General features: G+C 40.8%; 2 protein-coding genes across 8 annotated transcripts in view; one reads left to right on the top strand and one right to left on the bottom strand.

Moving 5' to 3' along the window:
- Nucleotides 1–1,008: 1,008 nt before the first annotated feature.
- Nucleotides 1,009–10,529, top strand: LOC139782041 (uncharacterized). Its single transcript, XM_071720956.1, has 9 exons — nucleotides 1,009–4,750; nucleotides 5,254–5,585; nucleotides 5,809–6,140; nucleotides 6,556–6,737; nucleotides 7,309–7,520; nucleotides 8,034–8,369; nucleotides 9,089–9,211; nucleotides 9,517–9,684; nucleotides 10,168–10,529. Exons 1-9 carry the CDS (start codon nucleotides 4,461–4,463, stop codon nucleotides 10,404–10,406), a joined length of 2,214 nt encoding a protein of 737 aa, XP_071577057.1. The 5' UTR covers nucleotides 1,009–4,460; the 3' UTR covers nucleotides 10,407–10,529.
- Nucleotides 10,530–11,731: 1,202 nt separating this feature from the next.
- LOC139782010 (protein FAM135A) overlaps nucleotides 11,732–27,447 on the bottom strand; it is a 36,151-nt gene continuing 20,435 nt past the window's right edge. For 4 of the 7 annotated variants that reach the window (XM_071720924.1, XM_071720921.1, XM_071720927.1 and 1 more), the window contains 16 exons: nucleotides 25,481–25,737; nucleotides 25,279–25,355; nucleotides 24,605–24,818; nucleotides 23,838–23,972; nucleotides 23,670–23,699; nucleotides 23,166–23,250; nucleotides 22,579–22,773; nucleotides 22,371–22,505; nucleotides 21,999–22,239; nucleotides 21,111–21,785; nucleotides 20,029–20,987; nucleotides 19,139–19,935; nucleotides 18,348–18,663; nucleotides 17,873–18,122; nucleotides 17,553–17,780; nucleotides 11,732–17,406 (listed from right to left, as the gene is read on the bottom strand). In XM_071720924.1, the coding sequence (XP_071577025.1) occupies nucleotides 17,201–17,406; nucleotides 17,553–17,780; nucleotides 17,873–18,122; nucleotides 18,348–18,663; nucleotides 19,139–19,935; nucleotides 20,029–20,987; nucleotides 21,111–21,785; nucleotides 21,999–22,239; nucleotides 22,371–22,505; nucleotides 22,579–22,773; nucleotides 23,166–23,250; nucleotides 23,670–23,699; nucleotides 23,838–23,972; nucleotides 24,605–24,818; nucleotides 25,279–25,355; nucleotides 25,481–25,557 (4,620 nt within the window). In that variant the 5' untranslated portion in view covers nucleotides 25,558–25,737 and the 3' untranslated portion in view covers nucleotides 11,732–17,200. The remainder of the gene's footprint in view (nucleotides 17,407–17,552; nucleotides 17,781–17,872; nucleotides 18,123–18,347; nucleotides 18,664–19,138; nucleotides 19,936–20,028; nucleotides 20,988–21,110; nucleotides 21,786–21,998; nucleotides 22,240–22,370; nucleotides 22,506–22,578; nucleotides 22,774–23,165; nucleotides 23,251–23,669; nucleotides 23,700–23,837; nucleotides 23,973–24,604; nucleotides 24,819–25,278; nucleotides 25,356–25,480; nucleotides 25,738–27,447) is intronic. The other 3 variants (XR_011720774.1, XM_071720938.1, XM_071720944.1) reach the window with 3 other exon arrangements.

Below are 27,447 nucleotides of genomic sequence, written 5' to 3'. Positions count from 1 at the left end.
GTATCAGCTATAATAAACATTATTTTCATTAAAATAATACAATTTAATTTGTTTTATTTGATGCACGAGAGATATCATAATAAAAACTGTTATTAAATGAGATTCCGTCAGCGCCGCTGAAAAATTAAATAAAATGTTGAATTGCCCTCACGTAAATGAGAAACTGTTTATTAAATCATCGCGCAACAATGTGTATCCATTGAGGTAACGGCCAAGCTTGTAAGTAGCATGACTGGCTGAAAGTGTGACGCGTCTCTCCGATCAAAAGATCTCGAACGATCCATCTTAGTTCCGCGCGGCAAATTTCTCGGGTCTGCGAACGTGGTATGTACAAAGACGGATTTAATATATGTCTTTCTCTTTTCTTCATTTTATCCCCGCCAATCCTTTGACAATTCGCTGCCACTCGGTATTTCTCATTTATCGGGGTATTTCTCATTTTTCGCGAATTGAAATTAAATCTGATGATGAGATTGAGCTCCGTCGACCGCGCGCGCGTGTAAAAAAAAATGAAATAAAATTTATCCCAGAAATGTGGAAAGGATGAGCGGATGGAAGATCGTCTGCGAAATACGAAATTTGGTTCTTGAATAAATTATCAAGGCACTTTAAAAATAATTTTCGAATCTGTGGAAATTTATCGTGACCCAAATATTATATCGAACGTCACTCAAAAATTATTTCGCTTAAGTATAATTGAATTATAGTAAAACACATTCATGAAAATAAATATATGCCCTTTCGATGCATCAACTTTAACATTATTTTAAAAGCTTTCAAAGTTTAAAAATTTTAAATAATTGAGCTACCAACTCTCTACATTTATATTACGTGATATTCAACGAAATGTTAAGAAGCATTCGCGGCGTTCAATATTTCACGAATACTCGTAAAAAAACGATCACGCAACGTTCTACCGTCGACGTGCGAAATTGACAATTTCGTTTTTATTAACTTAGCGCCGAGCGATCTCGCGGCTTATTTCCATTCTCGCGGGTAAACACGATTTCAAGTTTTGGCCGTTTTCAGAACATCGATGCCCCCGATGCCCATTAGAGAATGTGTTTTCCACGCGTTTCGGACGATTGGTAGTCACCAGTTACGTACGTAAGCCAGTGGGAGTATTCGCTAAAGTTCGCAACAATCGCAACCATAAAAATGAAAAATTCCGGTCGTACCATTTTTGAATCAAGGTTATTATTATGTTCAGATTTATCATTATGCGACATCTCGTATTGTTAGATCGACTCATTTCTATACTCCATTAAATGTTTTGCACTTTTTCTCGAGCCTGTGTCGCTGCCCATCTTAATTTAATTCCTTCGACATTTAATTTTAAACTCAAACGTCAATGTAGTTGTCATTTCGAGATGTAAACAAAATCAAAATAATTTGTACATACAGCTGACATAATTTTTAAAATTTATACATATACAACATATCTAACTCACTAAAAGCATCTCATTTGAATGTTACATTGCGGAGATTCATGCCGGTGTTGTCTGTATAAATTGATTTTGTGGCTGATATTTCCGTGACCATCATAGTGCAAACCGTGCAAACCCTATCCCCTATTTACAATTATCGCGGGCAAAAGCGTAACACCTAGTAACGGACGCGTCATGTTCCGGTCGTGAACATGCATATGCGCGTGCATGGTTTACTACGCTGCATGCGCGTAATGCGAAACCGTGCGGGGGTGCCCGTGCAGGAATTTGCATACGTATCTCAGCTGTAAATTAAGAGTGACGTATGTCGGAAACTTTTACGTAAATTTCCGTACTGTTGCGCAGAGCCCTAAGTCTTTTGCGTATTTAATACTCATGTGTGTGAGCAACATCGTTGTTTATCTCGCAGGGTAACTTTTATCGGTTAATTTAATTCACTCGCGCGCGCGCTTGATTAACGCCGATGTTGGCTCTCGTGTAAGCGTAATTGGAAATGCGGGAAATCCAAACGATTCTATGTACGGAGTTTACATTTCCGAGTGTAAACTGTCGCGAAGCTGCAGACTCACTAAATACTTCAGTTACGAAACAATCATACTCCACACGAGACATTTCGCTAATTTCTTCAATTTCTGCAATACCTGCGATACATATTGTTGTATCTGCAGAATTTATGTGTACCTCCAGCATATAGACAGTGTAAATTTGTATACGTAAACATTCGTGCGACGTAGGAAATAGAATTCGCGAACTCATACGACGTTGGGCGTAACTGAAGTTCTTATGTCAAGAGGTACTCAGAGCTGAAGAAGAAAGAAAAACAAGAGAGGCGAGCAAGAGAAAAATAACAGAAGAAGAAGGAAAGAAAGAAAAAAAGACAACGGAAAGAATGAAATGTATGAAAGAAATATTGTAAGGATGTCCGAGTAAAATCAAAAAGATGATTGTTGGGTATATATATTTAATAAACTTTCGCCGGTCTATCCGGTTGATATACGAAGGGCGCAATAGGCGCTTGGTAACTAGGGATCTTGGGGCGCGAGGCGCGCTTCAACGGTCGTCGTGCAGGTCCGTGCAAGTTCAGTCTTGTTCAGTCTAGTCGAGTCGGGTCAGAGCTTCGCCAGTAGCCAGTCGCCAATTACGTTCGTTCCGGGAAAGCTTCATACGAAAGTTTATTAAATATATATACCCAACAATCATCTTTTTGATTTTACTCGGACATCCTTACAATATGAAGTTCATCATCTTTCGCGCTGGATGTACTGTTTGCAAGTCGTGAAGGCATATTACGCTTTTACGTACCTATAATCTTTTTCAGCAAATATATTTTGCAAATTATTATTAAGTTTATAAAAAAATGAACGAGAGAGGGAGAGAGAGAGGGGGGGGAGATAGGGCACAAAATAATTAGAATCGACATTGTCTAAATTGTCTAAAATAAAGGGTAAATTAAAGGAAATTGCGGCAGGACGAGAAAAAGAGAACGGGGAGTTTTCCTAAGCGTTCCTGTGAGAGACTCTGTAAATGTTAACTCCTCGCCAGTCGTATACATATTTATTTAACGCCGAGACGATATTCTTCCCGGTGCGCGAATTGTTTTATTAAACGAGTCGGGCACAGCGCCCGCTTAGAGACAGACACAGAGAGGGTTTCGCCATGGCAATAAGATAAGAAAAATGAAAAATTGCCTAACAGTCCCGGAGATCATTGCATTACCGATTTAATTTAAGAGGGTTTTGTGGGAGGGTGGACTCAGAAGTGCGAGTAAAATTATTTCCCGAGTGGTATGAAAAATGCTTTGCGGAGTTGGGTTGAAAAAAGGTTTTCTGAGAGAAAAAGCGACATTGTTTAACCTCCATGAGAGAGCGCGTGGCAATTAACTTTCTGCTCATCGAAGTTTATCAATAGAGATAATAAATGGATGATTAACCAATACAATATGTTTTATGTAAATAAACAGATAAATTGTATACAGATACCCTACAATTATGGATTTTATTTCAATGCTTCTCGAATATAATAGTTAATATAATGGAAGCGCGAAAGATGAAGAAATTCTTGGAAACTTCTTTGAAAAACTTCCCGCTGATTTAGCTGTCGGAAAGATAAAGGATACTGCGTCTATCTAGTATAAGGCAGCAGAATCTTAGTCGCCGATAGTAATCGATATATTAAAGATCGGTTTATTCCATCAGAATGCCTCCGCTCTCTTTCTCTCTAACCGTGTTTCTTCATTTTTGCTCTGTGCCTTTATCCTTTGTACACGGGCATATTATCAGCCGAGTGGCGCACGAAAGACCGTTCCTTTTTAGAGTGGCATTGAAAGTAGTCTACTTGAAACTTTCTGTCTGTAAAACCGATAATTCTTTATTGAATCTTTTTACGAACCAAGGATATATGTTGGACATTGTATATCCTCCGTCAATACGGCTTTTATATTTCAAAGTCGTTTATTTCGAGATTACTTGATTTTTTACTTGTTGCGAGATTATAAATGGGTTAGAAACATTTTATCTGCGAGGGAAGATATTACTACAAGCTAAGAAAGAGACGTGATAAAGCGTTTTATGTGCTCCGTAACAAAATTCTGATAAAATAGTTCCGGCGAGATGCCTGCGATAACGGAAGATGCCCCTACAAGTTTTTGCAAAATAACTTCTGGTTAGATTTTTGCTTTCCGTTAAGATAAGCTTGTATTCGCAAATAGCGTACTATCGCACATCGCGATATGATTAATGGGAGAAAAGTAGAAAAAAATTACCGGTGAAAATGTGCTGTGTAAGCTTAATTGCACGATTACTTAAGGCAATTTGATATATTTTCTCATTCTCGAGAAAATATAATGGTCTTATGTAATAATTATACGACAAAGATAATTTTAATGATCATTCACGAATGACAGGAATGCATCGAGCATCAATCTAATGCGATTTTGTCGAGAGATCGAAAAAGAGGGAGACAGATACAATTTAGATCGGATCGAAGTCGGCCAATTTTTGGCCTTCGTCTGTCATGGCCGCGCGTCTCGGCGCTATCGGGACTCGCGTCTGCGAAGAGAACGAATACGAGGGTTGCCGGCAGCTCAGCGGAAGCGGCGAAGCGGAAGAGGCTGTTGGAAGCTCGGGACCGCGCGTGTTGACCTACGCGGCGCGACATCGGGCGCACGTGGACCACGCAACCGTCGCTGGTATCAGGCTCCTCAAGCAGGCCAGGCGAAAGCAGTCGGCGAGAATCAGGAGATGCATGTGTCTGCCGTCCAATTACGCCCTCGTGGACTTCCCCGTGGTCTGGTCCGAGCTCAGGTCAGTAATCATGCGCCATCGTAATTAAGGCGCCTGCCTCCTCCCTCAACCGCGGCGCGGATTATTAACGTTTTTCTCTCGGGACAATGCGTGGTTTCGAGATAATAGTACGAGCTTGCGAGATGTTTGCTGGCTTTTAGGAAATTAGCTAATTTTCGCAATTGTTACGCGAACGGCTGCTCTATACAGGAGCGATTCAGGAGTACTTTTCCTTACTCTTTCGCAGAAATGTATTTAAGGATAAAATTTAATAATTTTGTTTCATAAATTAGCTACATGTTATTACATATGTCTGATGACATGAAAACATTGGGCTGAAATTAGCTTTAATGCGCTGTAAAATTCCACGATTCGTAAATTGATTTACCCGAATATATTACATAGCTTCAATTCAATCGAACAACGTTCAATTCGTTCGCACGTTTGAAACTATATATATATAAATGGTTAATTATAAAACACGTGCAACGTTCTCAGAATTGTGACGAGTCTATCGGCTTCAGGGCTAACCAGCAGCTGTGCGACGGCGTCATAAGATGCCCGGATCAAGTCTTCTCAGTTCATCGCGCTATATTATCCGCGGTGAGCCCCTATTTCAAGGCCCTGTTCACCAACAGTCTGAAAGGCGGCAAAACCGAGACCACGGAAGTCGTTATTTCCGTCCCCGGTGAAATCTTCAGCCTGATCCTCGACTACGCCTACACGGGCACCTGCACCGTAAATGCCGATAATGTCGAACAATTATTGCCGCTGGCCGATCAATTCGAGGTCCTCGGAATCGTCCAGCTCTGTTGTCAGTTTTTGTTGCAGGAGCTACGACCGGAAAATTGTTTAGGTAAGCGAAAGGGTGTGGCGTATAAAATATATAAAAATACAATTAATCGTGGAACAACGGTATGGTGTATAATTTCAGTCTAGCTCCGCTAGTCAGAGATAACAGTTTGAAAGTTAAATTGCACGTACCGAACTTTGGGATGTTGATTTTCGATTTTCCGGATGAACAATGACATTTATGACATTTATGTTAGAAATAACTTGGACCGTTGTTACGGTTACAGGTATTTTCAAATTTGCACGGCACTACTTCTGCCGTGACCTCGAGAAACAGGGCCGGAAGTACATACGTCATCACTTCAAGCGGATACTGCAGGAGAGCGCGGAGTTCAAGGATCTTCTTTGCGACGAGCTGGAAGCGATATTGCGCGACGACGAGCTCAATGTTAAAAACGAGGAGATCGTGTTTGACGCCGTCAAGACGTGGGTCGAAGCCAGAGTCGAGGAGAGACGGGTTTATTTACCGAGGTTGCTGGAATGTATACGTTACGGTCTCATGAGTCATAAGTATTTCATTAATAACATCGTCAACTGGAAGCTCGTCGAGAACGATGAAGTAAGCTCGTACCTTCATCACCGCTGTCCTCGCGCCTTGTTTTGCTCCATTTCGAATCGAATATAATGGAGTTAGGCGTAGTGCTGATATATGTTTTCTTGGCAATTATTTTCTAACAAGATATTGTTACAGCATATAAGTCAATTGGCACTTTATTCATGTTCTATTTAACGTTCCTATTTTACTCTAAAACGGAATATAGAAATATTAAAATGGAAATTGCGAAATACGTAATAGTTTCAGAAAAATACGATCTATTAATACAATTATTGTAATAAAAATATAAATTGAAATGGAATTATATATAAGCAATAACATTCTTATTATATTTTTAATTTTTATTATGTCTCTTTTGGTTTTTGTTTCTATAAATAATGTTTTAGTTTAACGTTAAAATCCGCTCGAATTTTCTAAGGCGTGCCAACAAGTATTGCTCCCTGTGAACGCTCATCTAACCGAGCAAGAGTTGAAACAAAACGGCGAGATCGATCTAAAAAATCCTATTGCGAGACCGCGAGTGCCATACGAAATTCTATTTGCGATTGGCGGATGGAGTGCTGGTTCGCCCACCAGTTTTGTAGAGACTTACGACACAAGGTGCGCCGAGCTCTTACAAAGTGACATCGTATAACCGAAATTTCCATAGAAATCGAAATTTCAAAGGTTCCAAAAATATTACCGTGATGTCTATGCTGGATTTCAGTTTAAGATTTAAATAAGAATAAATAAACATTTTCTTTAAACAGTGACAGTATTTTTCTAACCCACTTGAAGTCGACCTCTCTTAAGGAAAAGATATTTATTTTACTTTTTAATCATTGTCAATTGTTCTAACATCAATAATATATGTTGCTCAATTTCTGTATTATTTAATATTATTATATTAAATATTATGATATACTTGATATTTTATAAATTAGTCAAAAAAAAATCGTCAAAATTTGGTTTATTAAGACAGTATATTAAGACAATATAGCAGAATATAAGACGATATATAAGATAATAAAGAAAAGAATAATTAAAAAGAATATTAGTGCAATATTTGTTCAATTTTGACATCACGAAAGGGATATTGATCTTACACCAAGCACCGCTTTAGAACATCGCAAATGTTAGGTTGAGACGAACACCTCAAGAGTCTTGTAACTTACCTAAATATGAACTTTAGAGCTGACAGATGGTTTCTATCAGTGAACACTGATGTAACGCCGAGGGCTTATCACGGATTATGCGTCCTGAACAATCTCATCTATATGATCGGCGGATTTGACGGTAACGAGCACTTTAATACGGTACGATGTTTCGATCCGACGACTAAAACGTGGCGGGAACGAGCCTGCATGTATCATGCCAGGTGTTATGTCAGCGTTTGTACACACGGTGAGTTTTCTGCAAGATAATAACCTAAGAAGAAAGAGAAGATCTTTTTCCCCGAAATATAATTCCCCGATTCTTATCTTTTAATAACATTAAATGATATTAGACGGATAAAACTCAAAGCTCGGCAGTCTTCGCTTTTATCTGCTTCATAATGTTTCAAAAAAATTATTAAGTATAATTAAATCAGATTTTGCCGTCTCTGAAACAATGATAAGTTCGCTTTATCAATAAAAGCTTTAAAATAGCGTAAAGCTATTGTTTAAATGGGTATTTACTCATTGTCTTGCATGACGTTTATGCATACATTTGCCTTGTTACTTAAGACAAATGTATGCATAAAAGTCATGCAAAAAATTCTTTTCTCTCTTCGTACTATTACTTACTTACGTTAAAACAAATCCTTCTATATATATTTTTTAAATAAAAACTAAAGACCATTTGTCTTACCATTCTTTCATATAATTTCTATTGTCTACTTATTGCACATTGTTCTGGGTTCTGGTATCGTTCAAGGCGGGAAGATTTATGCGCTCGGCGGATACAATGGTCGCACGAGAATGAGTTCTGGCGAGCGGTACGAGCCGCAGAGGAATCAATGGGAGATGATACCGTCCATGCATCGGCAACGATCGGACGCGAGCGCGGCCGCTCTGCACGACAAGATCTACATTGTCGGCGGCTTCAACGGCCAGGAGGTCCTCGACTCGGCGGAGGTCTTCGACGTGGAGACCAATCAGTGGACCAGCATCAATTCGATGATCAGCCCGCGATCCGGCGTCTCCTTAGTCGCCTTTCGCGACAGTCTCTACGCCCTCGGCGGATTCAGCGGCGTCGCGAGACTGAGCTCCGGTTTGTTTCGATTGTTACAATCTCGATACAATAGGGCTCCTGATTGCTTCTGATAGCAATTGAAAAGTTATGGCTTTGTCTAGGATTAAATTGCCTGATGATAGAGAGTTAACTCACCAACACACAATTCCGGTTATCTCTTGCCATTATTATTTGTTATTAATAATTGCAACCGCGCTATCGGAGAGTACTTCCGACATTATTTCTGAGATATTATTAAAGAAATGCTTTATTCAGGAAAGCAATCAAATCGCGATCAGAAAATACTTCGACATTTCAAGATATTATTAAAGAAAAAAATGCTTTATTAAAAGGAAACAATCAATTTTTAATATTTTCCACTTGTATAAATAATTACTGGAAATTAAACGTCTGGTAATTATTATTTGCATACATAGGCATAACATATATGGATATGTTAACGTGTACGGTGTTAACAATTAATTAATTAGGAAAGTTTTGCGGATGCTCCGCACATTTGTCAGAATTTAGTTTGACACTGAAATGTTCGCGCAGACCATGATAGTCTCGTTCAGTTGTAACTACGTCAGTTGCGCGATATCATTCTCGAATTGCAACGCCCGTTGTACATGACGTAATCTTTAGTATCTGCAGAGTGTATAACTACGTGTTAAATATTTTCCACGCGGACGTTTGACGTGACAGGTACTGGAGAGAGTGGGATCATTCGGGGAGAAAAATAAACATTTATTTTCCAGGAGAACGTTACACTCCAAATCACTCGGACCAATGGCACGAAATCTCAGAGATGTTTAGCCCACGCAGCAATTTCGCCACGGTGATCCTCGACGATATGATTTTCGTTATCGGCGGCTACAATGGTATCCTAAAAAAAAGAGCTATTTCCTTTATATTACTGATTTATTATATCCTCGAACGTAACTTCGAAAGAAATGTACATATTTATGTTACGTTAATTAACCCGCTTGAAAATACTGGGAAAGTTTTTAGGAATTTTGAGTTCTCGTCATAATTCAGAATATGCGCGCAATGACGAAGCGTAAAATGTAATAAATATAAAGTAAGAGCTATAAATACGAAAATTACTCGTTGAGAGAGCGGTTTTCACTTTCGCACAAAATATAAGCGGCTTACGATTACAAACGAACGACGTTATTGTAAATAGGATCCAACACAATCGCGTACGTCGAGTGCTACGACGCGGATTACAACGAATGGTACGATGCATCTCCTATGAATCTCAGTCGCAGCGCGCTCAGTGCCTGTGTGATAGCGGATTTAGCGAACGCACGGGAGTACTCCTATCTGGGCAAAGCGCGAGATCTCGGCCAAGGTCAGTATAATAACCGACTCGGCAGCCTTCGTCGCGGATCCTCTCAAAGGAGGTGATTAAGCTCTCGGCTATGTGCTCTACACCTCCATACATATTTACGATGTGTGTAAATAAACGTGCACGGTGGGCTCGCACCTCATAATCGACCCTTCCACCGGGAAATTCTCTCTATTGTGCCGTAAGGGACATTACAGCGTCCGTAAAATTTGCACAATTCCTGTAAAAGCGTCGTTGGCGGAGAGCCAGACAGTTAAAAAGCATCGAAATTCATCGTATAGATTATCGCAAAAGTATTCCGCGCGCGCGTGTGGAAATGGATCTTTTAACCAGATTCACCCAGCTGTAATAATCTTCGAGATGTACAGAGTACGCGGGGAATCATTTATTCCGAAATTTTGTTTGTCGCGGCACGTTTACCGCGACTTTTCACCTTTTCGCAACAAGAATTCTAATAGATTAAGCACGCCGATGTGACCTTTCCAGGCCAAGCGACATCGAAGAATCGGGAAAAGTCCGATCAGCCTGACGGCGAGGGTTCTGCCGGGACTAACGTCATAATCTCGGCGCAGGAGGATGAGCAAATGGATGTTAGCGAGGAGGTGCACGTTGTTGGCCCCACCGACGGTATGGCCGACGGTATCGGAAATTTTTACGAGGAGGAGAACGGCAACGATGACAAGGAGATGCACGAACCGTTGTACGTTGCACATGAGCTCGATTGAATATCGTTAAAAATTGAAGCGTCAGTTGGCACGATGCTGTATCGTCATATTTTACAACTTTGTAAATGTTAAAAATAATATCCCGTACGTTCGAACGAGTAAACAACTTTTGCTGACTAACGATATGACATTTTTAATAAACTGATATCATTATTGATATAAATAATAACGTATAATAACATATGAAAAAAAAGATATCTTTCAAAAGGTACACATGAAATTATATCGATGTTTTTAATTACTGCTGACCATTAAGAATTATTTACTCGACAAAATATACGGAATATCATTTTCTAATAACATTTACAATTTTTGAAAAGATACAGCATTGTATCCCGGCTGACTTTTTAATTTCCAAAAATTAACGCGGAAAAAGTTGGCGGAGGAAAATATATCCCAGGAGGAATGAATTCTTATTATTCGCGGACGGAAAAAAGTGGGCGTTTTAATTGTTACATCGTTTTAAAATTAGCCTAAACGAGCTTCTTAAATTGTACAACGAAATTGAATTTGCCGCAGAAAAGGCAAGCAAACAGGGTTAGCAAGGGGACGATGAAATGAGAGGGTTGAAGTTGAAGTTTGCCACGCAACTTAGCAAGTTTTTGTAAGTCACTTTCGCGTTTCTCTCGCAGATTAGCCGTAACACGGAAATTTTTAATCGGCGCAAATTAACGTGTGTCCTCGCGTGGAAGAGGACGATTCCGCGCGTTCTCGAGTTTTAATCATCATTTTGTAGACGATATTATATATTTCACACACGTTGTTTTTTTTTTCTATAAATCTACCTTCATATCATACGCACGCGAGAATTATACATGCGATGGAACATAACGTGATATATCCGCGCGCAGAGAGGTCCTTTTAGACTCTGTAAATTGGTGGAATTTTATTCGACGCGATATCCTCTGCGAACGAGTATTTACACTTTCTCGGCCGCCGGGAAATGCCACAGAGCGTGACATTTCACACTCGCGGAGCTGACGTTGTTATTTTTTATGAATACGTTTTCCGTCTTTGCTCGCACCGTATGCTCGACGTCACGTTTTTTTTCTTCGAGATTCGAATGTACAACGCAATTTGTTACTTTAAGCCAATTAAATCGGTTTCTTTTATGTCAAACGCTGTATACCTTTTATTGTGTTCTCGGCTTCACAATCGCACATCCTGCGAATTAGAAATTAACTGAATATCATGCGAAATATCCTGTGAATTAAGTCACTCGAACTTTCAACTGAGAATATCGATTATGCTTATCGGGGTAAGGTAAGCATAACAGGTAAGGTAAGGTAAGTACACTCTCGGCATTGGTGAATAATAATGATATGTAGTGGCTTGAGATTTTTTATTAATCTATCTCTCATTTTATATATATACGTAGATTTATTCATTTTTGTATACTCATATGTTATGTATAGTGTATACATTGTTACTTCTTCATTGGTGTTTCTCTTTTAAAGACGATGATGTCTTTCTGTTCGCATTTTTGCAGTTTTTATTCTCTTTTTCTCTTTCGCTCTCTTTCTCTCTCACTCTCTCTTTCTCTCCCTCTCTTTCTCTCTCTCTCTCTCTCTCTCTCTCTCTCTCTCTCTCTCTCTCTCTCTCTCTCTCTCTCTTACATTTTTTTCTTTCTCGCAAGTGATTCGATTGAGGATTACATGCTGACGCTTTTTTTTGTCGAACCCAGCTGTATAACACGCTTAATAATCGTGACACGAGCGAAATACAATAGCGAGCTCTCTTTTTTTTCCCGAGTGTCGATGAACGCTTCGATGCACGCTTCAAAGTGGAAAAAGGGTATCGTTGTTGGACTGGCAATTTCTGCTTTTGGCACTGCCTTGGCACTTGACTTTCAAAAATCACTTTGAAACCTCTCGCCACTCTGAAATTTATGGCTCTTCGATTCCTTTTATTTTATTAGAGAAGCTAAGTATAAGAGCAGAAATTCGAGAAATAAATTTAACTTTCCAATCTGCAAGAAAATATAAATATTGAAATTATATAATCTATACAATTCGTATTATCAGAAAATGAAGTTTGAAATATAAACCTTATATGCATACTAAACAAAATTATAACTAGATGTTACGTATAATAATTTTCAAAGACACATAATGGATATCTTACATTTCAATTTTCTGCTTCGTATTAATTTATATTTCTATATCTACTAATCTTTAATTTTTACGTATCTATATTTTAATTTCCCGTGGGCCCCCGAAGAATGCTTGGCTAGTCCGATAAGAGCAGAATTGCCCGACGCGCTTAAGATTTCATTCGTCAATTGTGTTCGTTAATTCTCTCCAGAGGCCGTTATAATTTATTATAATGTATTAAAGAAATCTCGCTATGTACTCAACCGCGCAGCTGGGATGGAGGAAAGGAATGAATACAGTACGAATCGTAAATTACGTAAGGACATACCCACCAAAAATGCAACAACGATTTTATGTCCCTGAAATAGTTTTTTTCGGTCCGGAGAAAATCTCTCTAAAATATGTCGAGAAACGGAACGTGGAAATTGTTTGATCGATCGCGATCCCGATTATCATCGATCCCGATCACGTTCCCATCGTTCCTCGATAAATCTCTAGAAAATTGTTGCCTTAGGTGGTAAGTTAAAAACTTAACTTTACATGACAATAGTACAAAGTTGTAATTACCGCGGCTAGAGTGCGTTACAGAGTCGATTACAATGTAAAACGACGATATAATTGAGCAAATAATAGAATAACAATGAAAATACCTTTTGATCCGTGTACCTCGCGAAGGAGCAAATCGAAAAGCTTTTCGGATCTCCGAACCTCCGTTTTCCCATTTTCCATTCGTTCGTAATCTCCTTTTCGCGCACGATTTGTAACGCGTTATTGATAACGGACAAAGAGAGGAGATGTCCCTGTCTCTCTCGCAATCGATACATGACGCGCGTAAACGTCATCGGCGAGATTTATTCGCAGTTGAGGGAACAACATATACGCGACGATTTACCTGATAAACGTGTCGCTGTGGAGTGAAAATTTGATTAAAGAGACAGTTAGAAACGTGAAATTTTTACTCATTTTATGCGCATTCGTCACGTTCATTGATGACACACGAACGTCATAAATCTCCGAAGACAGAGACTGGCAAATGTAGACGAACGTAACTCCCAATTCTGAATTGTGATTAATATTGCACGGTTATTTAATTTCAATTTGAGATTTCCTACGTCAAATAAATCTTACGCGATAAATTATGGGAAAATATTTCGGTAGGCATATTAAGTGCTCCGGTCTCGAAGCACTTAATATGTATACCGATATATTTCTCCTTCTGAGACCTTCTGTTGAAGGTACTGTTGAAACTTATTATATTCGAAATACTCAGAATAAATACTCGTAAATATTCGTAAAAAATCGTTATTAACGATTGAATTAATAAAATAATACACGATTACGGCATACCATAAAAAAATTTGCATCAGCAAGTATAATTTTACATCACACTAAAAAAGAATTATAATCAAAATACACTGAGATACAATATAAAATCTCAAAAAAAATTTTCTTAAAAAACAGCTTGTAAGAAGATTAATATAGAAAATAAACAATTATATATTTATAAATTATTATTTTATTCTGCAATTCTTAATATTTTTACGAAAATAAGAAGAAAGTACAGACGATTTTCAAAATCTGTTTGCTATTATCTCGATATTAAGAGGACAAGATTAGTGAAACGTCCAGAAAAACAATTTATTTTAGTTTAGACAGAGAGAATTAGGTGTACGATTTTTCGTGCACATATTCCATAAACTTTCTTTTAGTCTGATGCAAAGTTGCACTTGTTCGTATAACCATATCATTTTCACCATATCACGATTACCAGGCTAGAACGGTTGCAACAACATATACGATTGTAGTATACATGTTAACGGTGGTTATAGGTAATCGTTTCATGACGATACACGTAAACGTTTCTTACGCATGTAAATGGTTTACACTGGATGATAACGAGTGATACGGATTTCCTTGCGATACGATATTACTCGCATATTGAGAGCCGATGTATGATCCATATGATCCATTTTTAACACATATGTTACGATAGAATTGCTGTAAAAATTATTATTTTCTAGCGCGCTTGTTTGCGCTCGGGACAGTGTGTGTACGTGTGTGTGCTCAGAGATTTGTTGCGCGAGAATTGTGGAGTGGAAGATTATAAAGGGCTATCCGTCATATACATGCGTTTATCTCCGCAAACACGTGCTCTATAAAATAGAAACGCAAAACGCACGTTTGCAACGTAGAAACGAAATTTCAGAAATAGCAAGAATGATACGCGACGACGTTGCTCGAAGGCTCGCGAAAAGTCTCTAATCTCTCATTTTGGAAAATAATAGCCGCTGAAATATAATAGCTTTTATGACTTTCCACTCCACAATTGTTAATACGCGATAAAATGGATGCCTCGTACTTCAACCCTTAGTTTATATCGACTGCGGTGTATTTTGTGGATACATATAGTACATATGTATATATACACATTTGCGATTATCGTTTACAGAATATCGGCTTATTAATACTATTTTACATCGTTTCACAAATAGGGACATATAATGGACATATCGTGTTCGTTAAAAATGTTAAATGCATATTTGTATAATACACAATACAAACATCTAACATATATCCGTTTGATTTCTCGGAATTCCTCTTCTCCCACAAAAAATGTTTCCGTAATCGTCGAAGTACGAGACGCCATTTTCGCGTTAAAGTGCTACAATCATACGTAGCTTGGTACACAGAGCGTCAGAAACATACCCTTGAATTTTAATGATAAAATCTTTAACAAAAGCTATCATTTATCACATTTTAATATTTTATATTAAACATCTAATATAATTAGATAAATAAAAATTTTGATGTAAGTAAAAATGAATAAATACAATAAGATTAAGATTTGCCTTTTTTAATTACATGATAGAGTAATTCAAGTTCTCAAAACAATCCTTCGTATTCAATAAGTAAAAAATTACTGATGTCTCTCCTTCTGTACTATACACTACGATCAGGAAAACATTCATTTCGAGCGAATTTATTATTAAAATTAAGGTCAGCGGTTCCACAACGCCCTGTAGATTTTAAAGTGACAAAGGTCGAGCTCGCTTGGATCACACGACGATTTGATCTCGACAGCGACAGCACTCGCGGACGCGACGCGTCGCCACGCTTCGCGTTTGTCACCGTTCGATTACGATTAATATAATTTTCTTTTCATCTTTTTTTTTTGCAGCTTTTCATTGATAGATTGTTCTGAGCAATTGAGATCTAGCATTGGAGGGATTTCATATACCTGAAACGTTAGTCACTCTCGTCGCGTCATCGCGTCCGTTTCGCACACCCTGGATATATTCTCCTCTGCCGCGTTTCAGGGCGCGAGTCCTCGTTTCACTGATCGTGAGACTGCACTGGGAGACCCGTTCGATCATCGTTCGAAACGCTGATAAAATCCGTCTCTCTCGAGTCCCCTCGTTGACGTAGATAGCTGTTTAACATCCCACGTCCTCGCCGATGTTCCTTCATCTTCAATTTCTTTACTCTACATTTTTATCTCTTTTTGCCTAATCATTTTCTCTTTCAGATATTTCTCTTTCTCTCTCTCTCTCTTTCTCTCAGCATCGTACTCGGCTCTCATCCATCCGCTCTTCGCACTCATCGCATTCAGCATTCACACTTATCTGAGGATAACAATTGACATACGTTTCGTAACTTTCCTATACGACTAGACAATGTGTCGTTGCATTGTCTTATACTTTTATTTATTTTATTTGTATTATTAATATTATTATATTTCTTCTTTTAATGCGTGACTGTACATCGTGGAGAATTGATCCTGCGACAGAGTCCTTGCTCGCTGGAGTCTCATTTCCTTCCTTTTTAAAAAAAAAAGTACGTCCTCGAATTCAACTATCGGTTGTGTCGATGAATAATTTTCGTCCCCTTTTCTTCTACTTACGCGATCCGTTTTTCGCGACGATGTTGATAAAGCTGATGCGCCTGACGACCGCATCGTGTCCTCTCGTGATTGCTTCATTTACGCTAGGCCGCCAAACGCGCTGATCAGGTTTCGTTTCCATTTTTCTTCGAGTATGTGAAATTTTGAAGTATGTTGGATCACATTCATGCACGTCGCATCACTCATAGCGACGGCGTGCACGACACGCTGGAATTTTCCAAGCATATTATATTTAATTTTCGTACTATCTTGCATCTTTTCCGTGTTTCCTTGTCTCTTCTTCTCCCTCACCTTCTTGGTCGGTATCACTACTACTACTACCACCACTACCATCACTAGAGAGTAGGTCCGTTTCACGGCGAGCTACAAGTCCATTCGATTCGAACTCTCAATGAAGCGTTACGGGAATGAATCCGAAATTCGACCGTCATGACAAATGCGCGCGACCTTACCACGTCCGTGATTATGATCGGTATCATGATGGCACGTGAGAACCTAACGAATGTTCGATACTAAAATCGACGATCGACGGCGCGCGCCGCGTATTTTCGTGTAAAAAAGATCGGATTGCCTCGCTTCGGTATCCCGTTTGTTCCTTTGGAAGAAGACAGCTAAGCGAAGAGAAGAAGCGAGGCAACGCTGGACAAGACGTCTATAATATACGCTAATCACGGAATGGTCGAAGATGTCGCAAAGAACGCGACGCTTTCCGAATCCGCGGGCTTGAGTCCTTTTTTCTTTTTTTTTTAAATTAAACTACGGTTAATTCTTTTTTTCATGTGCGCTAGACTGTTCTTTCCTTATCTGAAATATTTCAGTCCCGCGACCAGCAGGAACTTCTCGATGAAAAGCTCGGAGTCGAGGACGGCGATATGCGCGGCTCGGCCTATCAGGGCGTTCGCCGTCGGTGGTAGAGCGTGATGCACGTCGTACCTGACGAGACTGACGCCGGGCGCCGACATCACGGGGTACAGAATGTTGTGCACCATCTCGCGATACGCGGCACCTGGAAGAATCAGACGGAAGTCAATTCATTTAGAGTTAGTCTTTCATTATTAATCAATTAAATGACTTTACTCAATTTATTCATCTTACAATTAAAAAAAATCACAAAAACTGAAAAACGAAATGGTTAACACTTAAATGTGATACCTTGATCCGTCGGATCGCGTACGGCAGCCTTGCAAAGTTCGATTCGAGCAGAGTGCAAGGGCACGTATCGATCCTGGGCGCTGCCGCACAGCAAGACGTGTTTGAACTTCTGCAGATTGCTCTTCTGGCTCAAACGGAACATGAAGGAGCGCCTCACGTCCGGCGAGTCCTTCATGGCCAGTTGTAATAAAGATCCGGACTTCTTCCACTTCTGCATGAACCACATACCTATGCAAATTGGCGACAAAATGAAAATTATATTCGAGACCGATGCTCTTGCATTATCAGTCGATGCTGTTTCGGATACTTATTAGGCTTACCTGCGTTCACCAAGCCGCTCGTGTTGTAAAGAGTGCCCAAGTGTGGTCCGCTCAAGCTGAGGAAGGTGTGTAGACGAGGAAGAAGCGGACGCAGCTGCGGTCGCGTCAAAGCGCTCCGGATGATTATGGTCCCAAGGGAATGCCCGATAAAGCTCACCTTCCTCGGATTCAGACCCGACGTTTCAATATGGTAGAGAATTTCGGACACTAATCGGTCGGTCATCGTTTCGAAGTCGGAAAAGGTGTCTCCCTTTCGTATACAAGAAACACATATGACAGTTTATTAAGGAGTTCTAGAATCTTGGATAGTTCTAATATTTATAAATAATAGTTGTTATAATTTATTAAAATACATGCATTGAGTTGAAAAAGTTAAAATGCGTTTGCAACACAGACAAAACTGGCACAATTAATTTTCCTGCGATTAACTCTGAGAATTAATGTTCTAATAATTTCTTGCTTAGACGTAATTTACCTGATTTCTCTCGGACATCAGGAAATCCAAATGCGCCCCAGGTAGACCCAACTCCAAATACGTCTTGACGAGACGGAGATCGGCGGCATTACCGTCGAGACCGTGGACGCATATGATAAGGTGCGCACCTTCCGGCGAGAAGAGCCGATAATCGTCGCTGATGTGGAAGTACGGCAGGGTCGAGGCCAGGGTCGGGTAGTCACTAAGAGGCACATGGGATCTTAATGGTTGAACCGACGGCGAGGAATTCAGAAGGTCACCGTATCCGAGGGAATGGGCACGTTTATGTGAATGCAACTGTGCTTCCTCGCGTTCTCTAGAGGGGGATAAGGTGGACAGAGAAGAGAACTTAACTACGAAAGACAGACGGTACCTTGCGAAACAACGCGAAAGCGAAATGCAAACGGCACTTACTGTTAGCACTCTTAAGGAGGCGAAAGCGAGATCTCAAGAAGCATTTGTATCGCGTTTGTATCGCGCTGAGAAACAATAAGAAAGAAAAACCAGACTAAATCCCGATACCTACTAAGCGTAACTCGAAGTTGTTGATTGATTAGTTGCCAGATTTTTAAGACTTTATATTCCATTTTCCAAGCGTATTGTTTGAATTCTTTAGTTTGGTTAATAAAAAAAAACAGCAATATTAAATTGGGTTAATCTAAGCTTCACGGATTATTCGGGGACTCGTTTGGCTCGCAACAGCTTCGAATCTTGTTCCATGGACATTAGGTTTAAGGAAGCGGTTCTAATTGAGTGGGCTGATCGTTATTATGCGTAAAAACTCGGCGCACCTGTAGATCTTGCCGGAGAAGTTCATCTGCCTCTTAAACTCCTCCTTGCATTTCTTAAAGTTGATGAAATCGTCCTGCGTGGACTGCAACAACTCCTTGCCCTCCTGATAACAATCCAGGCAGATGTCCCTGGCGCCGTAGACACTCTCCCTGTCTCGATCCCGGTTTCGTTGCGGGCTGCAAGGCGCTGTTTTGTTCTGCTTCGGGCTCCTGGTTTGTTTCACCGTCTCGTACACATGGTAGAGCGGGTTGTCGATCGGCGCCGGGGGATCGCGGAATTCCTCGGGAGGCGGCGGCTCGTCCTGGAACATCTTCGGCGGCGGTAGCCGCAGCTCCTCGTACGAGTGCTCCTCCACGCTCTCCTTCGTGACGAGCGGACGATCTTTGTGCGGCACAATTTTCGACAGCTTCTGCCGTAGCTGCTCGCTCGAGAGCTTCGCTTGATTGCGACGCTGCTCCGAGCTGGAGGTGTCGCCGCTGCTGACCCAACCCGAACACTCGGACGTCAGGTTGCTCGAGCTCGAGCTCGGCGTGGGGCTGCTGGGCCTGGTGGACGGCGGACTGAGAAGATGCGGTATGATCGGCAGGTTATTAGTCAGACTGTCCTTGCTGTCGCGTATCGGCATGCAGGGCAGAGAGACCGCGCTGCGTGGCACCACCACTTTGTTCTGAGTCACCGGCACGCTGGCGCATCGTAGTCTCTTTACATTCGTCGGCGGCACTCCGAAACCTGGCGTGTCCGAAGGTGTCGTGCCGTTGGTCGTCGGTGCCTCCATGGGCGATTTTATGGGTTCCATCTAAGCGAAGACGCAGAGAATAAAATAAAAATTAAATTACGTTTAAAAATAAATTGAATACACATTTTTTAATTATATTTTTGCCATTCTTACCTTCAGAATAATTTTATTGTTGTTCTCTACTTCAAGGACGCTCGTCGCTGGCGTCGAAGAGGAATGACGGTACTTGGGCAAGGGGGCGACAGCGGGATCTTGATATGCCGGGGGTGGCGGTGCTGGTTTTCTGTTTTTATGACCGCACTTTCTATCACTTTTGTGATTGCTCTCCTCTATCGGATGGTCCGTATCGAGGACGGGCGCTGAGTGCGGTCTTCTGTTGTGCTTGTCTTTCCTTCTCTCGCGAGACTCCTTCTTCGATTCCGGTTTCAGGGCTATTACTTCGTAAATCGGCTCCTGAATCGCGTCCGCGTTTTTCTTCTCGGTTTGACCGCGTCGTTGCTTCTCCTCGTTGTAATTCTGGGCTACGCCGTTGCGAGACGACTTGGCCGATCGTTCCGCTCTTCTTCGAATCGGTCGATCTCGCCGGAAGTCGCAGGATTCGTTGCGCACGTCGTCGAGCAGCCGGTCCGTGCTCTTCGGCCTCTTCGGCTTGTCCATCTCGTCGCGAGTCCTCCCGCTGGTACTGCCGTTTGTGCGATAGAAAAATGAGTCCGTGGTTGCGTAATAATTAGATCTCTTGCTCGCAGGATCCGCCAGATGCAAATGGCTACTTGTTAATGCGCTGCCATTCATGCACTCCGGTATCTCTGGGCGGTTCTTTTGCGTCATCGACGTCTTGCCGAGTGTATGATATCTGCGACTTTCGACGCCGTTCGTTTGATTGTACTTGCCACCTGTTTGATGTCCAGATTTCCTGGAGTTTCCTCGGTAAGTGACTCTATCCAACGTCGCTGTGTGCAGCGGCTGTGGATCCGGTAAAAAGTCGCCATTTACATTCGCCTTGGATAGAAAGCTACTTTGGTCGTTTGTGGTCGTTGGTAGCGGTTGGCGAGTTCCTAAACGATGACTTCGTGGCTCTAGTCGTATTCTTCTAGTGTCGAGAGAATGATAATCTATACGAAATAAATAAGAAATTTATCAGTTTGTTTCCAAGATTTTTTTTCATATTAATTTATCAATATTATTTAGTCAACATTATTTTATTTTGTCTTAAATCTTTGAATATTTTATCGTACCTTCCATCGTATTTGCCGACTTGCTTTCCGTCAAGCAATCCGGCAACTGACTAAGGTCCAAAGCGCCTACGTACGTTGGCACAGTTAGATTCTGGTCGCAAGATTTAGACGAAGGTCGATAACCGGGCAGGTGCCCACCGGGCGGCAATTCGGGAAACATCACCGCCAGCAGTGAGCTAATGGAAGAGGATTGATAGTCGGACTGCTGCTGCCGATTCGGTACCAGCATCTGCGTGGACTTGGCCCGAGGCAGGGGTATCACTGGCGTGGAGCCGAGAGATGGGTTCGGCGCGGAACAAGCCTGCTGACCCGAGGGCGGGAAGAGGGTGCTAATGGACGGCACTGTCGACCTGGATTTCCCCCTGGAAGGAACCGTCGCGGGTGGCGTGACAATTCGACCGCCGCCACGCAGCCCCCGCGAGAACAATTGAGTCGACACAGACCTGGGCAGAGTCTTTGGCGATGTCCTGGACTGCAGAGGTGCCGCCAGCTCGGGACCCAGCTGATCGAGCGACTTGCTGTGCCTCGCTGGAAGCGTGGAAGGCGTCAGTATGAGGCGGGCCTGGATCGATCCGATGTCCTGAGCTGCGCCTTCGCTCCTGGGCGACCAGATACCCATGGTGCGCGACTCCAGGATCGCCGCTATGCCGCAGCTACAGTCGTCCATGCTGGGAACTGAAAGGAATATTTCGTGTAGCTCATCCGAAAAATTTGTACAAGAGTATTCTAGAATTATTATAAGAATAATTTAAATTAATTATATATTATTTTAGAAAATAAAAAAAATTGTGCTACAATATTTCTGCTTTTATTTGTAGTCTGCTATTCAAATATCATAATATAATCTTAAATCGGTATTACAGCAAATATCATTCTGCATATACTTACCGCTGTTTCTGTGTCTCTGCTGCATGTCAGCGTACTGATCCTCGAAAATCAAAGGCAACGAGTGAAGATCGCCGTCCACTTCCGGACAATGGACAGGTAGCGGTGGCAACGACGCGAGATAACGCGATCTTCGAGCAGCCTCGCTTACCGCTTGATAAGACTGATAATTTGCGTCGTAACAGCCCGCTGCCGATGTTCTCGGGTTTTCTAATACGAAGAAACCCTCCGCGAATCGCTTCACCTGCAATTTAATAATTAATTGCAAGTAAGCCACAGAATATAAACATTTATATTTAATATTTAAAAATTTAGTATCGATATTGAACGCTAGTATTACAGTTTTAATCTTAATAATTTGTGAGTTTTCCTTACTCTTAATTGATGATGGACTCGTGCTAAATGCTGATGAACCGCTTCTCGGCCGGAAAATGCTTCCAGGAAATGCTGCCAAAGAACGATATTTTGTGCGCAGAGTTGGGCTATATCAGCCTCCTCGGTGTCCATCAACTATAAAGGATGGATTTAAAAAGCATCTGCTAAAAATTAAAAGAGCACGATATAATGAAAAAAAACCACAAACCTTTGTGATTTCTTTGTGCGTGTTTTGTGCGAGCTCGAGTGCCCTTTGTTGCCAAGAAGGGAGGAGCCGTGCCAAGTCGGACAAATCGTTCAGTAACGACTCCCTCGCGGCTAGGAGCAGTCTCGTGACTTCTTGCTGGACCAATCTCGCGTGCTGTATCCTCGTCGTCGATCCGACGCACCTCGTAGTGGTCTCCTGAAACGATTTACTAATTACTAGAATTTATTATTAGATTTTACACGGAAAAAAAGAAGTGTCAAATCAAAACTTATATACTCAAATTAACGCGTTTATTGTTTCATATATACAACAATCTATAATCTTCTTATAAGAATTTCAACTTTTTATTTCAATTTTTTTCTTGATTGAATTATATAAAATAGTTTCATTCAAGCAAGTTTTCTTTGTTTAATATGATCTTAAATTGTGCGATATAATCTCATTTCAAGATTTCCACGTTAAAACTAAACATGATATTTTCAAATCAAGAATATTCTCTTTTTCTGTGTATTGAATAACATACATTCAATATCCATTTGGTAACATTATTATATTGTTGACTTGATGATCACTTAAAATAAACTCACGATGTTTCCGAAGGTCGTCGCACTGCTGTCGCCGTTCGCCGCGGATTGCTTAAATTGTAGCCAGGGCTTGCCGCTTCGCGGGGCACTGCAATCATAATTCGATATATTGCAGTGCGTATTTATTCAGAGAAAATTAATTTTTATGACAAGTGTAATCGGTAGCATTTATCAAAGATTCATTTACTTCTATAGAAGTAATAACAAAAAATAAAAGCAAAAAATAAAGCAAAAAATAGGCTACGCGCGTATATTTATTATCCGGTTAAATATTTTTCAAATAAAATACATAGCAATCTTGTTCGTACCGCAATATTTTCACCAGTTTTAAGCTTAAAAATTTGCGTAGGACTCAATATAATCACTGCCTTGTAAATTCAAATTCGAGATAAAGTTAGTTGGTTCAGAAATTCAGAAGTTGAGGAAGAAATAATAAATGTGCGAGTAGATATTCGCGAGGAAAGTTCAGCCAGTTCTGAGCTTCTTTCAAAAGTGTCAAGAACTCACCAACTCTGCACTACGTGCAGTATGCTCTTCCTGCATTCGCCAGGGGATGAAAGCACACGGCCATAAAACAGAAAAAGGGACTCTCGTGAGGGACAACGTTGATTACGTCTACCGAGTGGTATTTGGAAAAAATTACGAAATGCGAGAGCGCGATCGTGCGATACTGACTTGATGTAGGGCTGATGAAGTGCCACGAGGCAGGCGTGGATCGTAATGGACACCGCGGCAAGATGAAAGTAATCGAAGAGCACCGGCAGATGATAGTGAAGGCCCTTCGTGGGTGTGAAGTTCAACTGCAACGCCCTGAAAAAGAACGTCCTATCGATCACGGGTGACACGATATATAGCGGCTCTCAGTCGAAACTATCATCGATCAGTTCGGCCCAATTCCAAATAGTTTGCGAACAAATATCCAACAGATGTCTGATAGATCTGTCTAAAATACATTTGACATATTACATCTTTTAGAGGTCTTTACGAGTACGAGCGCCAGAAATTGCTCGGAATAATTTTTGTCGTTACTATAAATCCACGTTAAATTTATCTAATATCTCCGCGAAAAACAAACTTAGGAACGCCATTATAATGTATCGTACAAATTGTATTTTTATTAACAAAAATTCCTTCCGTGTTTTGATACTATCTCATTGCATAATTGTCCAACGGTAAAGTTATAAAGTAATTGAAGTAAACGAATGGTATAAAACTCTTGACTCATTTTACTCCTTTCATTTCCAGATTTATCTCCACCTTGTCACTAATTTATTCTCTCGTAAGTTCTTGTACCGTGTTCGAGAAAGTTCGCAAACAAGAGATAAGAATTGCGCGGCCGGCCTGATTGCTCAGGTCGCTCGCGATCCAACCCTTTGCGTGTCCCTGCTGTCACCGGGAAAAGGAATACGTCGGCGTTTCGTGTCAGACGGCAAGACGCTTACCTCGACGACACGCAAGCCATGTTGCCCGGCTGCGTCGGCTCGCTGAACCATAGCTCGACGCCTAGATTAAAGTGGGTGCGCGACAGGGCCTCCTCAATCTTGTGACTGTGCACGAGCACATGCGCCCGGAATAGTACGGAAGTGCCGAGTGTCACCTCCTCGTTCCTGTAGAGGATCTGAAAGCGCTTACTCGTGCCCGGCGCCTCCAGGGAGTCTGCAACACAACGGTGCGTGCCTCTCCATCGAATTCGACGTCGCTCGCCTCGGGGATAGATCGATCGATCGGGGGTGAACGGATTCAGCGAGAGAGTACATTCGCGTGATATGACTGAAGAGAATTTCGGGCGGTCCGAGAAACGATCGCGGGACTCACGCGATGCCCACGTAAGAAATAGAAATATCGAGACATAAAGAGATAGAGAGAAATGTCTTAAAATACATGACTGAAAGACTTTTCATGAATAAATTCGGCAAAAAAAAAATTATATATCGAGATATTTGTATCATATTTATTTTGAATAATTATTGAGGGGCAGAGGGGGGAAAAAGGGAGAAGAAATCTTATTGTAAGACATAAAATGTATAGTGACTGTACATGTGTTTGATATAGCATGCAAAATAAAATGCCTGTATCACAGAAACTAATTTGACTTTTTGATCATTGAAATGCTTACGGTTTCGTGGTTGATTGACCTCCACTTTGACTGGCAACTTCGGCGATACTCTAAGAGCAGTTCGGATCTGGTAATATCTGCAAAAAAAAAGCATAGAATTCTTCTGAAGGACGTTCAAACCGGTCTTGGCAACCAGTACGCGATATTGTACGAAGATACGGTGCCGGCGTCATATTGCGAGTAATACGAGCGATAATCTTACCCGCGCTGGAAGAGATCGACATTGTAGAACTTGCAGAGCTCGAGGGAGAACTCGAGGGTGGCCTGTAGATCGCTCATCTCGATCCTCGCGATGGAGAGAACCACCCCCGTCCCGTGCTACCCTGGCACAGCCCCTAATCGCACCAAGATCGGCTTTGCCCAACACGATGACTTGCAAGCACGAAATTTTCAGGGCCCTGCCGAACCTCTCGGTCCGCTCCAGCCATCCTGAGGAGGAATCTCAGCGCCAAAGGTCCTCTGAAATAGCATTCGAATGCTCGGTTTACTTTAGACATGCTAATACGTGTTTGCTATTATAAAAAAATGGAATTGTTTTAAAAAATATAAAAAAAGGAAATTTACAGACACTATGTGTTGGAATATTATAATAATTGTATAAAGTAAATAAAAGCGATTATGTTATAATTCAGATTATGTATCTTTAACAAGTTGCTATTGTATTAATGTGACAATCGAAGTAAAATCTACTTTGCTAGTTTGATAGTTCAATCAATATAACAATTCAACGTTCGAGAGATGCTTTAATATTAGTAACAACGTGGTATCGTAAAATATTTAATAGTTTCTCATTGTTAAGGACGCTTAAGGACAAGCCGGTAAGCGCTTTTCATATTTCAAGATGTACGTCGAGTAGGAGCCATAACCATCTCGTTAAAATTTCATCGTTACCCATGACCCTATGATATTCGCCGTTCAACGGCGATAAAAACATGGACAGTGGCATGCCCACGTTTGCGAGTGCTATAAATAAATCGGCGACATCTAACTTAGCGATGGCCAAATTTAGCCCGGAATATACTTAGCCGCCTGGCCAATTAATTTCTAAGCGGACTAGCTATCGCTACTTAGCTATATTGAAGCCCGGCTTGTAATGTGTGTGTGTGTGTGTGTGTGTGTGTGTGTGTGTGTGTGTGTGTGTGAATGTTGGTGGTCGGTGGAAGAACAACGACCGGACGTGTAGACGTGATCCGACAATGCGATGGCGCGGAGAGGGACAGGGTTTCAATAAACTCTTCTTTTTGCGTGTGCAAATCGATATACCGAAGGCCGATGTAGTCTATTCGCTTTGATGTATACGTAATGTTTATAGCGTGGAAAGTATTTCACAGTGATCCGCATTTCACTGCCAAGGACGTTTAAAAGCGCGCACGCGAATGCAATTACCCTTGTATAGTTTCCTACCTCGTTCCTGGGGGAAAGAAAGAGAGAGATTAATGGTTACGTATAATTCAATTTTTCTAAGGTACGCTCAATAAAGAAGCAATAATGTATGGACAAAAATTTAATATTAGACCTCTAACTGCGATGATATATTTTACATTGAAGAAATTAAAGGAATTCTTCAGGAATTAAGAAGTTATACAAAATATATCTATAACTTCTTCATGACTCCAAAATCCAAATCAATCCTACTTTTTCATAAAAGGCTCATTTCAGGTTTGTCAAAATATTTTGTGTCAAGGATTACAATGTTGCCGAAAATGGCCCTTCATTTTACGCTCTTTTATTAAAATATTAAACTTAAAAATCCACTAAAACTTTGGATATAATTCCCAAAATGTTTCGCATTATCTATTATATTATATATTTTTTGTTTTTAGAGTTATAGTTTACTGCAACGTAAACTCCTGACGTTTATCCCCGTTTTTCGTTATTTCGCTTTTTCACTCAATATAAAAATACGCTGTAATTTATTGCCTTTGGTGATATACTGCCGAAACTACTATATATAAAAAATTAAAAGGCGGTAACAGATTAATTTATTTACGTACGTAATAACAGACACTATACGTGTCAATGCATTAATCTCTCTCCTTCTCTCTTTCACTAGTCCAAGTTAATTAATTATTATGAGGAATGCCAATAGCGATATTGAAATATCATTTGCATAAGATTTGGATAAATAAATGAAGATATCGGCAGGGTAATCGCCGATAAGCTAAACGA

Source organism: Temnothorax nylanderi, unplaced genomic scaffold, assembly GCF_030848795.1.
Source record: "Temnothorax nylanderi isolate EJ_2023f unplaced genomic scaffold, tnyl_v1.0 TNYL_tig0007_pilon, whole genome shotgun sequence".
NCBI lineage: Eukaryota > Metazoa > Arthropoda > Insecta > Hymenoptera > Formicidae > Temnothorax > Temnothorax nylanderi.
Note: the sequence above shows the minus strand (reverse complement) of the source record. Positions and strands in the feature narration are given on the sequence as shown.

Excerpts from the sequence above, each read along its gene's own strand:
- LOC139782041 (XM_071720956.1), top strand. The coding sequence starts at position 4,461 with ATGGCCGCGCGTCTCGGCGCTATCGGGACTCGCGTCTGCGAAGAGAAC. Across the intron at positions 6,738-7,308 it reads GTAGAGACTTACGACACAAG|AGCTGACAGATGGTTTCTAT; the intron begins GTGCGCCGAGCT and ends TATGAACTTTAG. Across the intron at positions 7,521-8,033 it reads TGTCAGCGTTTGTACACACG|GCGGGAAGATTTATGCGCTC; the intron begins GTGAGTTTTCTG and ends GTATCGTTCAAG.